Source organism: Argiope bruennichi, chromosome 8, assembly GCF_947563725.1.
Source record: "Argiope bruennichi chromosome 8, qqArgBrue1.1, whole genome shotgun sequence".
NCBI lineage: Eukaryota > Metazoa > Arthropoda > Arachnida > Araneae > Araneidae > Argiope > Argiope bruennichi.
Window position 1 is genome coordinate 24723914 of NC_079158.1, and position 17871 is coordinate 24741784.

General features: G+C 25.1%; 2 protein-coding genes across 3 annotated transcripts; one reads left to right on the forward strand and one right to left on the reverse strand.

The window, feature by feature from the left end:
• The first annotated feature begins 336 nt into the window (after positions 1-336).
• On the forward strand, positions 337-6090 carry LOC129981308 (U6 snRNA phosphodiesterase 1-like). Of its 2 annotated transcripts, none has more exons than XM_056092084.1 (7): positions 337-589; positions 1068-1216; positions 2691-2874; positions 3756-3809; positions 5101-5206; positions 5732-5812; positions 5911-6090. In XM_056092084.1, exons 1-7 carry the CDS (start codon positions 441-443, stop codon positions 6019-6021), a joined length of 834 nt encoding a protein of 277 aa, XP_055948059.1. In that variant the 5' UTR covers positions 337-440; the 3' UTR covers positions 6022-6090. The 2 variants fall into 2 exon arrangements, with proteins under 2 accessions (XP_055948059.1, XP_055948060.1); XM_056092085.1 differs by having other exon boundaries at positions 439-589; positions 1091-1216.
• Positions 6091-9061: 2971 nt separating this feature from the next.
• On the reverse strand, positions 9062-16944 carry LOC129981277 (serine--tRNA ligase, mitochondrial-like). Its single transcript, XM_056092049.1, has 3 exons — positions 15983-16944; positions 13769-13953; positions 9062-9638 (listed from the first exon to the last, which is right to left on the reverse strand). The coding sequence occupies exons 1-3, from the start codon at positions 16598-16600 to the stop codon at positions 9149-9151; spliced, it is 1293 nt and encodes a 430-aa protein (XP_055948024.1). The 5' UTR covers positions 16601-16944; the 3' UTR covers positions 9062-9148.
• Positions 16945-17871: the final 927 nt, after the last annotated feature.

Below are 17871 nucleotides of genomic sequence, written 5' to 3' on the forward strand. Positions count from 1 at the left end.
AAGGAAAACACCATCATGTTCTCACATGATAATAAATAAAAAATCTTATAGAAATTTCATTTTAGCTTTCATTGAGATAGCATGTTTAGATAGGTATTCTCTATGTAAATTGCTTGACGGGGATACATATAAAATGTACTGATTGATAATATTAAGCCAGTTTCATAAAGGAAAGATAATGAAATTTAATTAAAACTCTCTGCATACAAATTTCGCTTTATATTCCTTCCATTTTTGAGTCTTTATTTTTGTCTCGATTCTCTCTTGCAATGAAGTTCCAGTGCGACGACTCCGATTCTTTCAAAATACAAATCTGGCAACATCGCAGAAGTAAAAGTAAATAAACACAATTCCATGCTTTCTTAAAAATCGTGGCGGGTTGTTAATAACTATGTTTGGACATTTGTTGATATTCATTTTATAAATTTGGGAGTTTTACTATGAATGAAATTAATTCTACATCTCGTCTGGTAGATTATTCTTCTGACGAGGAATCTAGTGATGAAAATGCAATTACTACCCTGATACCCATGAGAAATAACAGTTCTTTTACTGATATAGTAAGCAACCATAATGATACACAGAAAAGGTAATATATTTATTGCCCAGAAGGAATTATAGAGTTTTGCCCGAAGTTAAATTTTCAAAAATAAAATAACTTGGAATTTTCCTAAAAAGTTATAATCTAGTTAATGAATTCTAAATAATATGTGCCATTTTAGAGGTTAATTTACGTTCTTAAAATGAAACAGTATTTATTCTTATGCACTATTGTATCTATGTTGGCGAAGTATGGTGAATTTTCTTACGAAAAATATAGTGAATAAAGAAATCAAATTTGTCAAATATTTACAGTTTTCTAATTGATCATTATAGTGCATAAATATTCTAATTTGAAATGGGAAAAAAGAATTTTCTTATGTAAATATATATATGTATAATTTATACCAATGGGTTTTTTAGGATTCCAAAATGAGATTTGTGGGTAGTTTTAATCGGAATTGCTTATTTTTTACTCAAAACAATAATCAACTTATCCATGACTTCTAATTCTGTTTAAATTTCAGTGATTTTTTGCCATTGCCTTTAGAAATCAAACAAATGTACAAAAACACAGAAGATGAAGAAGCTGTTGAAGACTCATCCAAACATGGTGGAAAGATAAGATCCTTTCCTCATGAAAGAGGCGTTTGGGCTACATATGTGTACATTGAATGTAAGTTTAAATATTGCATAATTCTTTTGTAAGAATTTATCTTTTTATTCAATTTTTTTTTTCATTGGAGAACAAGTTTAAGAGGTTTTTAAATATTTTAAAACTTAAATTCAGGATGTCTAAAACAATGAGTTTTTGTATTGTTTTTTAAATTGCTTGATTTGGACAGGGATTTTGATGAATGAATTTTATTTTCTCACTTTAATTATAGAAACAACCAAATTAGCTTTTAGCATTATTAATATGTAATTTCAAAAGCAAGTAATTCATATTGAATTGCATGAATATTTTTTTAAAATGTTAAATTAGTAAAATATTCTTCAGAGTACATATAGTCCATTATGTCAAAAATATTTTTTAATTACTTTCAAATCTTAGAATTAAAAGTTATGGCTTCTTGAAGGGTTAAAGTTATTAATTATTATATCACAATATCAAAAGAATAATTTTTGTTATTTATAAATTTATTACAGTTTGGCTTATATTTTACATAAATTCAAATATTTCACTGTTACAAATATTTGCATCTATTTTTAAAATTTATTTCCTCTAAAAATTAACGTATTACTGCAAATCAAATTGCCGATTGCCATTTTTATTATTCTTAAACTTAATTATCAATTATATTAAGGTTAAGAATATTGTTCTTAACCTTATTTTCAATTATTCTTAACTTTAAATATCATATGGCTAAAAGGAGTAGTAAAGTTTCATAAAAACATTTGTAATTAGCAATCTGGATAAGAACACCTATTATTTTTTATGGGTTATCTTCTAGTTGGCAGTCATTGTGTTAAAATTTGTGTCAGCATTTTTATACTTGAAACTAGTTCTACTATATAATAAATCCATGCATATTATGTTAATAATAAAAAGAAAATAAACAGTCTTGTTAAAAGAATGCAGCCAGAAATATAGAGCAGAATATGTTATTCTTAAAATGTTGTATTTATTTGTCATTTAGGAGAGAAAAATATTTGTCATCTATTTATTTCTATTTAAGTAGGTAGTATCTGCATAATAATAATACAATTCTATTTATAATGATATGCCACTAAATTCTGGAACTTCCCAGTTTAAGGAAAACACACTGTTAAATCTATTAAATTCACACAGTGATAATAAATGCAGTTCTTTAAAAAATTATTTTATTCAAATTGTTGGAATTCAGCATTTTTAAATTTCACATTTACTTTCCTTAATATTTTTAACCATCATACTGTTTTCTTATTTTCCTTCTACACTTTTCTCATGGTTTCTTTATTCATATTATATCTATATAAACTTTAACTCTAACATAAACAAATATGTTTTAAAATTGATAAAATTAAATAGAGTAATGGTCATAAATAGATGTCTTGATGTCATTATTCTAATTCAGAATTATTGATTTAATAACTTTTAAGGTAATGATAAAATTAAGATTATATTTTGCAGTATTTGTATAAATAAAAGCTACTGATTTTTACTTTAGATAATCCAGAATCTGCATTTTATGAAATGATTGAAAATTTAAGACAAACAGCTAGTAGTCATAATATTGAAATGCAAGTACCAGAAGATTTTCATATAAGTTTAACGAGAACACTGAAGCTTAGACATCATTGGATTGTCCCTTTTATAGATTCTTTAAAAGCCAAACTCTGCCATTTTTATCAGTAAGTAGAATTATTATTTTACTGAATTCTGAATTAAAAATAAAAAATGAAATTTTTTTTTAAGTCAAAATGATATAGATGTAAATATAATAATCATTTTTATCAGGATAATTTAAAATTTTAATATTATAATTATTAAAAAGGAATTAAAATTGATTAAACAAATTATTTTTTAAGTATTGTTTCAAATTTGATAAATTTTGAGAGATATAAGAAGATGAAATATAGAATACTAAAGAAATTTTTGAATATTATCTTATTTTTAAGGGTTTTGTATTCTGTGAATCCATTTGAAATAATAAGAATATACAGTATTAATTACATATAATTCTATAGCAGTATTAAGGCTATAAAATTCATGCTATATTTAGAATACCATAGAAAATGCAACCATATATACATTGTGGTTAACTAATTAGCAAAAACAAATCTTTTCCCCCTAATGCCTATTTAAGGATATTTGTTTGGTATGGTTACAAATATTATTTTATATCAGAAAATATATTTAATTTTTATGAAAATAACAAAATTAAATATTTTATTTAAATATATAAATGAAGCCATGAAATATGTATATATACATTTTTCAAATATTTTTAAAACAATTTAATTAGGATTAAAATCTCCATAATGCATGTGATTGTATTATTCAGTTAAATATGGTGTTTAATTATTAAATATTTTTACTAGAAATCATTATTAAAGTTCTTTTGTTATGACAAAATATGTAATTATTTCTTATTTTTTAAGTCAAGTATCATTTCAAGAAACAAAAATCCTTTTTTATTTTGTTTAGAGAATTGAATGTTGGTCATTTTCTGTACAGAAGTATGTATTTGCGTTATTAAATCTATTTTATTTAAATAATATTTTAATTGCAGGTTCAAAATAATTTTTCAGACATTAGAAGTATATGAAAATGAAGAGAAAACAAGGTATGTGGTAAAAATCATTTACATTTTTTTATTAATTATTTTTTCTTTAAAAAAAGTGATATTGCTTATGATTTATCTTCAGCCAGATTAAGTTTTATAACATTCAGGAGTAAGCCCAAATCAACATTTTGTAATAGCATATAGATATTGAAAAATATGATATGATATTTTACTGATAGTATGAAAAATATAAATACATCTATATGATAAATAACATAAACTAAAGTTTACCTTGGAATAATTTTATTTGATTCAACCGCAATCATTATTAGTGACCAAAGGTGATTCTCTTGATAAAATATTTTAAACAATTTAGATTCAATAAAGAAAGGAGTCAATCTAATTGCTTGATAAAATTCAAACAGTTGACAGTGATATAAGCCTGCATTCATTTGATTTGGAGAAATTTATATCTCATTTAGTGAATATCAAATTCTTTTTATCATACAGTGCATCAGTATTGCAATACGTGTGTAACCAATATCCAACATTGATTTTCATTCCTTTATTGATAAATTTCAGAAGCAATTTTCCATCTTTTAGCACTGCAGCCCAAAGTATAACAGAATTTTTCTTTTGGAAACATTCAAGTCTTTAAATATATTATCAAAGCTTAGCGAATGTATTGCATAATTATTGTCATTATAAGATTCTTCAGTGCTGAATAACTTCATATCAAAAACTATTATTTTGTCAACGTTTTTGCTGCTTTGCCCATTTAGTAATTTCTTGCATCCTTCTATCTTTTCTATTATTTGTACAGCAATCCGACCTTGAACCTTCCTTTTGCAATAAAACTGAAAACCCAAATCCATATTTACGATAATTTGCATGATTTTAAAATTCTGACTCTCTTCTGCCAACATTTTATTTGCAGAATGTTATGAATTCTTTATATCTTCAAGCCAAATCTTTTATTGCTTAAAAATTTTACCTGCAGGAAATACACTATCACAGAAATGTTTAACCATTATTCTTTCAACTTTCATTTAAAAATCATTCTAAATTTTACCATTATTAAAAGAACCATTACCATTATAAAAAGTTGCAAACCGCAGAAATAAGGAGATAAAATATTTGACTTAACAATTAAAATTAATTCTTTTTTTAGATGCATTTACAGTATTTAATAGCCATTTTATACATCAAATTTTTTTTAGCAAAATATTATTTTTTGTTTTAAAGTGGCCTGATTTTTTCATAATAAATGTTTTCCAATAATTTCAGATAAAATTCTGTGTATTATAAGAATTTATTTTGTTATAGTATTATTGATATCTTATTTGTTTAGAACATTTTTAGGATTGAAAGTCCATACTGGATATGATCAATTACTGAAGATTCTAAGAAAAGTGGACTCTTGTGTTGAAGAGTTCAAATTGCCTATTTTTTATAAGGTAAATAGTTAAATTTAGTAATATGTTTAGTCAAATAATCACAAAAGGAATAATAAGCTTCTTTCTTTTTTCAAAATTATAGAAATGCCTTTTTATTTTTGATAATTTAAAAAAATATTTGCTGGTTATAATGTTTCATGCTATTTTTATCAAACTTTAATAATATCAATGATAATATCAACGAACTCTAATTCCATTAACATGGAACTCCTATTTAATAGGAATCAAATTTAAGATTCTAATCATTGTTTAACTTCATGCATTTAACATAATTTACAAATCAATAACAAACTGCATATTTTTAATAATTCACAATATATTATCATTGTCTTAATACTGTTTAATAATATTATTAACATATTATGACTTATTAATAGGTTAAACAGTTATTCAGGATTATTTTTATTTAATAATGATTTTTTTTTCACATGTGGCAGATTTAATTAAACAATGTTTTGTTTCATGCAATGTGTCTCATTATTTTATGACTGGTAGATTATTTAATTTGAAACTAATTATTCACAGAATCCATCATTTCATCTTAGTTGCACATCATGTATCGGTGCTAGAGGAGATGAAATTGAAAAAATTATGGCTGATTTGAATGTAAGTAATAAGACTGTCCAAAATATAACAAATTTATTAAAAATATTATTTAAATATTTCAAAAAATTCTAATTCCAACTTCTTTAAAAATATTATAGATCATCTTCCAATCATTCATTGAATCTCACCCAGAATGTGGAAGATTATGGGTAGAAAAAGTATGCTGCAAAAGTGGAAATAAGTTATTCACTGTGAATTTAAAAGTATGATTTTTTTAAAATTGTAAATAAAAATGTAATATTTTGCTCATAAATACATATTTTTTTTATATACTGTTATTTTGAATTCTTCATTTTTATTTCAAAACTGCAATGTAACATTTTTTATAGAATTGAAAATATAGTAAAGTTGGTGGATAAATTAAGCTTATTAGAATATCACATTTTTAATTCATAATATTACATTGTTCTATCATCTGTCATTATAAGATAATCACAAAAGACCTATCACTGACCTGTTTAAACACTTGGGAAATCTGAATAGCCATCATCAGTAGGAAATAGAAAACTGACTGGTTGAATCCTGAGTGTTGTCACCATTCAGAGTATAACCCCCTCCCATAGGAAATAAATTTCATCATTGGAATGGAGGTTACTTGACTTTACTGCATCACTTTAACGAAAAAAGTGAAAGCCTCTCACTTAAAGAATAGCATCTGTTTTGACTAACTTGTTCTATATGCTTTGCATGGAATTCCATTATGTATGTATATGCACACACACACATCATCATCATTTCAATTACTTCAACCTTGCTAAATGTATTATAAAGTTGTTTCCTTTGTAAAATAAATAAAATGTAAGAAAATTTTTTAGAAAAAAATAAAGAAGATATTCATATAAATTAATTTAAATTTTAGTGGAGACATCAAACATAATAAAATTATAATATGGAAAAGAGCATCTAACTTTACCAGATTTAGATTAAGTTTCTCTTGTCATCTTTGGGATAAATTAATTAATAATGTAATCTGATTTAATGAAATTATATGCATTTCTATCACTAATTTATCAAAAACTAAGTAAGCAAGTCTTTTAGGGATAACACAGCTTATAAGCATTAAAAGTTTCATAAAATTTATCAATATATCAAGGATTTAACTTTTCACTCATGATTGGATGTTCCTTTATCAAATGCTTTCCTGCCCTCTGCTGTATTATATTTTTAAATGCTTGTGAATATCAAAAAATAAATAATAATAATAATAATTGTTCCTTTATGAAATGCTTTCCTGCCCTCTGCTGTATTATATTTTTAAATGCTTGTGAATATCAATAAATAAATAATAATAATAATAATGCTTTGAGTAATATATTGCATTATTCTCCTTTTAATACAAAAAAAAATTACCAGTCAAAATATTGGATTTTAATATATTAACATTTCCAGAACAAGCACTAAAAGAATTCCTAAGTGAATTCACTAATTGCCAGATGTAATATTCAGATTCAAGATACATTTAATAAAAAGTACACAAAACTGCTTTAAATTGTGTTGTATTTTGTGTTTATTTTTGTGTTGTGTTATATTTTTTCAATAGTAAAACTTATAACTAATTATTACACAGGGTATCAAGATTTTTTTTGTCTAATATGTTGATTTCAAATATGTAAACAGTTTACATTCATCAGCTCTAGAAATTTAGCACAGTTAATTATACCGTTTAAAACTTTCAAAGAGCAAGTTATTCCTCAAACAGAAGAATTGCATGAAGAAAAGAGAAATATAAAAGTACTTGTTCCCTCAAAACAAAGTCTAGCAATGAATAACATACAATATCATAGTATAGCCTTGGCCAATTTAAAAATGGTTAATTTTCTATTTCTCAGCTAATGGACCAAATAATAAAAGATATGACCTGCCAGGAAGAACTAGACTATCAAAGGAAAACAAATAATGCCATTTGTGAACATTAATTGGAGAAGGTAAAATCATCTTACCTCTGTTGCATTTAAAACTAGGATTCATGAAAACTACTGATTAAAATAGTCCTTGTTTTGCATACAAGGTTTTAAAAAAAGTATCCAAATGTAAGGAGGAAACTCCTCCACAACAACTTTCAGATCCCCCGTCCCTTTAATGTTCACCAAATCAAATAGCTCATCAATTTGTGGATTCCAGAGAGAGCAAAAATCATAGATCACATATGCCCTTACTGTGAAGAAATTTCTGAAAACTTGCAGGAACGAAAATTAATTTGATTTATTAACAGCATGCTAAACAGTCTCAGAAATCTTTTTTGTAATATAAGCATATTCATTATTCTCAGTTATTAGTTGTTCTGAAAATATTAGTGGTACCAAGGGAATGTAAACAATTTCATCAGAACATAAAGATGATGGCGAGCCAAAACCAAAACAGATAAAATATTCATATGATGGCAGATTGTAAGAATTTGTAAAAAGATTGCATAAATAAAATCTATTCAAGAATGGTAAATAAAAAATTTTTAGAATAGGAAAAAAAAAAAAAAAAAAAAAAAAGATATTCTTTTTATTTCAATTAATTCTTTTTATTTTTTTAGAATTACAGGAATGTTGTTTTGGTCTTGACAATTAGTTGAATTGTTTCACATAAGTTATCAAGGAAAAGAATTTTAAATTTAATACAAATAATATCATTATTATACAAACAAATGCTGATGGGTAAAAGTTTAAATAAAATTTGTTTTCAGCACATGAAATACTGTAAAAATGTTAAAAATGCAAGTTGAAAACAGATTATTTTTTAAACATGCTCAGTCAGAGATTTCAATTTATCTGAAATAATATAAAGTAGAATTATTATCATTATACATTACATTAATAATGTAATGTTTGTTCAATGATCCACCAATTAAAATACTGATAGTTGAATACAAACTAAAGTAACAAACAAATATTATGACTCATTTTTACAATCGTAGCTTTCATTTTTTCTCCCACTAAAGAAACAGAACTTTTGCATATGTAACAGGTTTACTAAATTTTAGTAATTTTTTTTCTTCCTTCCAGTAAAATATTCCTATTGTCTGAAAATTCTGAATCATCAGACTTTCAATAGGTTTTCAGTTAGTTATTAAAATCTGAATTTTTTTTAGAGTTTTTGTTGAAAATATTTCCAGTAAGTATCCAAATATAAAAAAAAAAAAGAAAAAAAACTGAACAAATAGGTGTATATTTTTAGTAATTTACAGAAATATAATTTTAAAACAAAGAGAAATATTAAAATTTGTAATTAAATTTTTAACTTGTTTTAATTATGCTTCACTCATCAATTCCTTATATTGATATATAACTAAATTATTTATTAATTTCAAATAAATACAAATTTTAATAATATATATGAAAAAATATTTTATGGTGTAGGTTTCATACAAATCATTTTCTCTTTAAATGCATCTTTAATGACTTCTTTCTGCATGTACTTTTGTAAAGGTTTTGGAATATTTATACTACCATCAAGATTTTGAAAATTTTCTAAAATTGTGATAAGCAGCCTTGGGATAGCACATGCTGTAGCATTAACTGTATGGCAGAACTTTGTTTGTCCAGAAGAGGAATTATATTTAATACCAATTCTACGACTCTGATAATCTGTACAGTTCGATGCACTGGATATTTCTCCATACATTTTTAAAGTAGGTATCCATGCTTCCATATCAATTTTATGGTAGGCTGGTAAACCAAGCTCAGTTGGAGGCATTTCTTGGATTTTAAAATGCAAACCTAGATCTGTAAATAATTCTTTTTGTATTGATGTAAATTCTTCAAGAAGAGATTCACTTTCTTCTCCAGATTCATTTGATGTTATTCCAAACATTTCTACCTTTGTAAAGAAGTGGACTCTAAAAAAATAAAATGGAATAAATCAAGATTATTTTAGAAATTAAATTACATGAACCTGGTATAAAAATGATAACCATACATTAAGCATTTTCTAAATTATATATTATTAATCAAATTAGCTGTATTTTTTTGGGGATTAAAGAACTCTGTCTGTATTCTATGATGAATTTCTAACTATAATTTGAAAAAATATTACCAGATTACTATAGGATGAATATATTAAGAGCTACAGTTAAATATGAATAGTATGCTTTTATACAAAATATAAATGAGCCTTATCTAATATGAATGTAGTCAATTATTTGTAATCTTCACTAATATTTATGCATGAAGTTATAAAGTATAATTTCAATAAATAATTTGTAATTAAATTCTTAACTAATACCAAATAAAAATTATCCACAGAATTTTAAATGAACTGATTTTTCAAATAGAATATTCTTTAAGTTCCTAATACTAAAAATGACAGAATTTTCAGTAATTAGAAATTCTTTGATCCCTAAACATCTATCAAAATTCTGTTAAAACACATCTAAGTACACAGATATTAAATATTTTACATATAATTCCAAGCATTTTGATTTATTTTCTGAATTTTATAATTATGAAATATTGAAATGTATAGGATATTATGCTTTCAGTTTGATGATTTATTTTAACTCTTGAAACACAAACTGGTAGTTGGCATTTCATATAATAATGTACATGATTAGCTATACAAAGTGAATAGTTATTTTTAAGTTCTTTACATATCTAGATAGCAAATAATGATGAAATTATTTATTAGCATGTAATTTTTTTTTTCAGTTTTGCAAAAAATAAATAAGGTAAATAATTTGCCTTCAAGCAAAATATTATATTTTATTATGTTTCATCAAATTTTCCCATTTAAAAATAAAGTATTTTCTTAACATCCTAAATTTTGAATAATTTTTATTTTATTTTAAATCATTATTAAACATACACAGAATCGCTTTATTTCCTCACAATTTTCATCACAGAAAAAATATCAGTATTTTCTTATACAAAATAGAAAGAATTTTTTCTTTTTAAGATTTTTATAATTAATCCTAATATTTGATTTAAGTAAAAGTATAAAAATGAACTTCTAAAGTAATAATAGATTCTAATTGCATTCACCATAAATCTCAGAGGCAGTAAACTAAAAGGAAAACATTTCTAATATGCAAGATATTAGATTGACTTTTAATAATATAGAAAATTGCTGCAATAATTAGAAAACAGGATTATAAATATAAAGATGAAAAATTTTAAATATTCAACTGATAATCAATGACAGCCTAATTTGGCAGTCATTGATTAAAAATTTTAAAAAAAGCGCCATCTAGTATTATATCAAATTAAAAGTCTCAAATATGACCCTAATGCACAGAGTGGTCATAAAATAACTTGAGTGTTTAGAGCTCAAATATATATATATATATATATATATATATATATATATATATATATAACCCAAAAATAATCACATTTCCTCTACACTCTATTCTAGCTATAGAGTTTCAATTTATACATTAAAAAAGTTTATATTTTCATCTTCAAATGCAATATCTATGCTGAAATAAAATGTATTTTGGAAGTTGCAATTTGGTGTAATTCGTTTAGCTAATTGACATGACCAACTGCTTATTTAGCACCATACTACTACTACCAACATTTGGAATTAAATTTTTACATGCGTAAATCAAAATCTCATGGTTAGAATAGTATGCAGACCAAATCTGATTACATTTAGCTGAATTTTTTTAAAATTATTATTAAACATATCAGCACTAAATGCATCACATTATTTTAAGGTCACTCAGTATTAATGTTTAAATAAAATAAAACTTTTTGTGCTTCTCTAAGATATATAGATATTAATCATTTGCAAGTGATGTAGCTACTTGTGGCTTTCTCTGTCAACTTGACTTTTACTGATTATAATAAAGCTTAAAAATCTTGAAAATAATGGATAATTTTTAAAAATGACATACTCTATTTATTTCTCATAACAACTGCTTTTTAAAAACAAACATAGAGCAAGACAACTGGACTATGTAAGAAATGAAATCAAAGAATTGTAACATAGTATACAAAATAGAAAGATTTACAATTTGTTATGCAGGAAAATAAACATATACTGAAGTTATTATTATTGTTTTCTAAAATCACTGATCTTTTTAAATCAGTTATAGTTATGATGGAGAGTGTATGATGCATACATTCAATATTGTAATGCTTTCAATAATCATTTCAGTAATTAAATTAACAGTCTAAATAATAAATAAAATAAAACTACACACCCTCCTACAGAAAACATTCAAATATATTGTAAACAACTTGTTCAAGAATTGGATTAATACCCGATTTCAGTGTATCAAGTATGGGTTGATACTGATACTTAATTGAACCTAATACAACCAATAATCAATTCTTTCCCCATTGGAATGAAACTAGATACACAGGTGGTTAAGAGTTCTCACATCAACATAAAAATTAGAGTTGAGTTGATAAAAATTTTATAATCTCAAGAACAGACTAATACTGATATTTGTTAGTACCTGATAAGTTTATATTTAACATACTTAACAACAGATCTCTTATTCACCAACAGATATTAAAACATCTGATAATAGATATTACCTTTAAAGACTGCCATATCTACACAAATTGTTCATTATCAAACACTTTAGTTGTTAATTTTAAATTTGTATTTTGTTTTCTGAAGCATTATTAAAAAGCAATGACTTATAAAACTTAAAAGACTGATAGCAAGAGTTTAATTTTATTTTTTATTTTTAAATATTTCATCATATATTTTTTAATGATATTATTTATATTTTTAATTTTAAAAATATAGTTCATTTCAAGTACATTTTTTTAAATCACAATATTCTGAAAATTCCATTCATGTATAATACAAAATTTTTATTTGTTTTTAATTATTTAACAGTAATAATTCTGTTATCTCTTTGTTTCAAATAAAAAAAAACTTTTAAAGCAAATTACATTTCTCTATTCATCAATCTTGTATACCAAATAAACATTTCAAGAAAAGATAAACAAATGTATTAGAAATACTTTTATTCCAGGTAATAGTAAGAAATAATATATATAAATGATAAAAAAAAAATTACATATGTGTATAAAGTCAATGAGACAGAATAAGATTAAGGATACTAGAAAGATCTGATACTTAGCTTCATGTTGATGTAAGAATCACCCTGATATTTTACATCATGTTCATATACAAGTATCATTCTGATATCATGATGATACAAGTATTGCTCTGATACCTTGCATCATCTCGATAGCTAGCCTACACTGGCAGCTGATACTGATATGAATGTGGTTCAAAACTTTGATTTTTTTTCTTTGGAAGAAGTATGATGATGATATGACAGTGGTCTTGGTTTAGACAGTGAATGATGGATAGTTGAGAAGATGAGGAGAAAGAATTTTCTGATATAGATAGTGCAGGAGAAGGCAGAGAGTCTTCAATGAATATGAACTGTTACATGGGATAAAAGAATGGTATGATAAAGAATAAAACATATTTATAATTTTTTGAAAACATTATGGCTGTTCATAGCATCACTGAGGAAGGACAGTAAACTAGACTGAATTGACTTAATATTTTGTGTTTTATTGCTATAATATCACTTGATATAAAATAAATGAAGTCGAAGAGATTATCAATCAAGTCTGAAAACTGATATCAAGTGCTTGATACTCTTGATCAATATCAGTTTTGCATACTTAATATATAGACACAGTATCATCCAATTGTAATTTCTTCTATTCACACATATTAAAAATGTATTCAAGATAATAATGGTTTAATTTTTCAATAGTTGAAATATGATACATGGATAAACTAATTAACAGTCTTGAAACAAACACAACCTTAAAAAAAATTATTAGAATAAATATCTCTGTAAATTACAGAAATTAAAATTCATATGGAAAAGTGTTAAATAATATTTTATTAACTGAAGGGAATTAACAAAGAGTTTGTCACATATAAATTATGATATTTAAAAAATTTATAGCAATACTCAGGTGTAAAACTTTTTACATAGTGTTTACATTTTAAAATAAGCCTCCAAAAAATAAATATTTTTACCTATAAATCCCTTTCTCCATTTGACCTCTTTTTGCTTCTGCTCTGTAACATCTACTGGCCGCACATAATTTGATAGGGAGATCAGAAATATTATGTGTTTCATCTGCAAGATAAGCAGCTAATGCCATTTCTGAAGTTCCTGCTAAACAAAGGTCAGGAGCCCAAGAATTATCAATATGAAATACCTAAACAAAAAAAAATATATATATTTATTAATAAATTGCATTCACCATTATTTAAAACTGACACTGTTAAAGAAAAGGTTCCTTTTCAATTGGGGGGGGGGGGGTGAATTAGGATACTTTTATTTAGCATTTGATATAAAATAATATTTAAACTTATTTGGAACACCAGAGATTTTAAACTTAAATGCTAATGAAAGCAAGGGAAAAGTTTATACTGGCTATAAAAAATTTATTGACATGTTTATTTTGGAAAAAAAATATGCAAAAGGGTTTTACAACCAATTAATGCTTTTTTCCTCACCTACATCTTTTCTGTCATACAAATTCCCAAATTTATACAAAATCTTGTTAACAATAATTGGTTTCATAATTTAATAATTTCATCTTTCTTTATAATTAAAAATAATTATTTTTATTAATTAGTATCTTATGGAAATTATTTCACATTTAAACTGTCCAATCTTTTTAAAAACCTAAAATACAATTTATCATAAAATATTTTTAATAGCAAATGAAATCACAGCAGAAAAACTACAAGCAAAATAAAAGATTTCTCAATAATTAACTAGAAATGTTACAAGAGAATAAAAAATAGCACAATCTTAGAATAAAACAACAAATTCATTATTTATTAACAAATTTATTAAATTTATTATTTATATTATTAATAAATGTTTATTAGAACAATTCTTATTATTATGAGATCAATAGAGAATCTGAGAAGTTTTCAGAAATAGTCCTGTTTCTAAAATTTAATAAAGTAATAAAAAATGACAGATTTTATGTAGATTAAGATGAGACTTTTATTACTTGTTAATAGCTTTCACAACCAATTGGTTTGCTGGAATTAGTAATTGATAAAATTTTCAATCAAAATTTTCATGTAATTTGCTGTTAATAACTCTCTTTGAAAAATATTTTTAATTTTCAAATTTTGATAGGATATCATACTAATACTATTTTACCATATTACTACAATTTCATTTATTTTAAAATCTTTTATTCCTTGTTATGCATTTCAATTATTTTCTATACATAACTTTATATATTCCAAAAACATTACAAAAAAAGCAGTGTTTAAAAATGAATGCATATTAAAATATCTTCACCATTCCATGATTCAGAAGTAAAAATTTCATTGCATGAAGGAAAAAATTAAAAAAAAAAAATTATTAGAAACATGCCTTATATTTAAAAAAAATCTACATATTTTACTAATAACGGAAATGTTAATCACATAAATATTAAACAGAATTCTTTTTTTTTTTTCATTTTTAATAATGGAAGAAAGGTACACAATTAAATATTTGATAAAAGAATGAAGAAAGTTTGGGCTGAATTCAAAACATTGAGAATACCAATGCAAAATATACTTAAAAAATATCTTAAAACATTAATAAATTCTAGACTGCAGAATTTTACAGCAACTAAATTGGGTACTTTTCCATTAGCCGGGCGCAAATGTTGCCAACTGTGAACCAAATGCGATTTTGGCAGAATTCTACATTATTTGGCTATCTTTCGCTTGTGTCCGCCTAACGTAAAGTACCCTAATACCCTAGTACCCTATAATTAAAAAGATAATTGAACTTTAAAATGATGTAAAAAATAGATTACAACCAGAATATTTTTGGAAGCTATTGAAAAAAAATTTTGATTAAAATTTCCAAAAAAATTTCTTTGAGCTGTACATTCCCAATCTTCAAAGTATACATGTGCCGAATCTGACAGTTTAAAGTCAAATATTCTGACCTATGGAACGAGATAAAAATTCATATATATTACCCTTTATTATTAGTAAAGCTGATAGAAGAGTATGCTTAATTCTTATAAATTCAAATTAGTATTTTCATTTCATATTTAAAGATTTTTTTATTAATCATAAAATCAAAAAGCAAAGATTAAAAGTTAATTCTTATTTTTTCAAATTAGTATTTTCATTTCATATTTAAAGATTTTTTATTAATTATAAAATAAAAAAAACAAAGATTAAAAGTGCATGATTAATATATACTTAGAAACCAAATACCTGAGAATGCTTATTTTCTGTTCGCATACCGCAGTTTTCTAGAAAACTTCTAGGCACAATATCTGGAACTGATATCATTTGGAATCCTTTTTTTCTAAGCATAGAGAGTGCAAATCTCACTAGAGCTTGCTCCATTAATGCAAGATCTCCTTTCAAAAAATAACTCCTGTGGCCACACATGTGGCCTAAATGTTTTGTTCGAAGAACATTCAAACGTTTAGTTAAATTATTAAATGAGGATGGGAAATAAGTAAAATGTACTTTATCACCAACTTTACCTATTGTTACAGGTTCTTCAGATTTATTTTGTGCTACTCTAGGATGGGTTTTATTTGGAAGCCAAAATAACACAGGAGTAAGAGCTTCTTTTAAAATTTTTGACTGTACAGGATCGTCTTTCACTTTAATCAGTTCTTTTAATTTTTCAAGAACATTCTTCAAATCGCCGTGTACATTTCTCGCCATTACATTAGATGCAATTTCCACCAAGTTCGATGGATTAGTATAATAATCCCAATCAATCGCGTCTTCCTTAGAGCACACAGAAGAACATTGGCGAAGAAGTAAAGTAGAATTAAGTCTTGATAAGTTACGGTGTATTAATTTTATTAATGCCATGCTTGGTCCTGAACAAAATTTTCTTATACCGGTTTGTTTATTTTGAAAAATGCATGTTGCCAGATATGTTATACAATCAAAATTTTTGACAAGCGTCTATATCACAAGCATGGATCTAAGTATCTTAACATTCATTGCCTGTCTAAATCACGTGAGGCAAATGCATAGGTTTTACTTATCTTACAAGGGGAGGGCACGGGGTTGAAATCTGAGATCGGGATGAGATTTAGTATAATGATAGTATGCATTTAGAATGTTCATTCATGAAAATATTAAAACGCAATGGCCAGTCAATTTCGAGAAAATGGTCCTCAAACTTTTGGTAAGGCTTATATACTGGTAACTTGACTCCGTTCCGGTGATCCCGATGCCATGGTTGTCTAGGTAACCGTCTCGTATGTGGATGGTCAGGGTTCGAACTTAGCCAGGATTTTTTTTTCTTTTTTATTAAATAACTTTTATTCAATTAAAAATTTACCAATACTCTTAATTAATATGTTTTTAATTTTTTTCATCCAAAATAAATATTATCGAAATATATAATAATGAAATTGAAATTTTAAAAGAAAAGAAATTATAAATACAGATGCATTTTTTAAACAAAATAAAATTATTTAAATTTAATTAACTGTTTATAGAAAGATTTAATTAATATGCTACTTATTTTTATGGAAGAATAAATGTTTATTCTTTTAATACTTAAATTATAATTTAATGTTTAAAGGAAAATAATTAAAAACGTAACATTAATGGCTATAGATAATTTAACTTGCTTGAATCATTTTCAAATAATTACTTTTCAAATTCTTTGATTTTAATAATAATAAATTATCAATTATAACTCAACGAAGCTGTATTTATATCAAAAATTGAAGGGAGCAGCTGATATTTCTTTAATAATGTAAGCAAACGTTACCAACTGCAGCAATAAAGAGAAATAGTAGAGAGCATGTGTTAATTTATTGAATGCATAGGCAGATGGTTCAAAGCGCAATGATATTGTCGAGATAACAAAGGCATATGGTCCACTTTAGATGGCGCAGAAGATTTAAATTCATATAAACCTTCTGGAGTTACGAAAGCTGTCTTTTCTCCATCTGCTTCGTCTACTTTGATCTGTCAGTAACCAGAGCATAAGTCCATGGAAAAAAAGAACTTTGCCCCTTTTAAACAATCAAGTGCATCGGCAATCCGAGGTAGAGAATCTTTCTTAGTGATCTTGTTCAATCGACGATAATGTACGCAAAAACGCCATTTTTCTGCCGACTTTT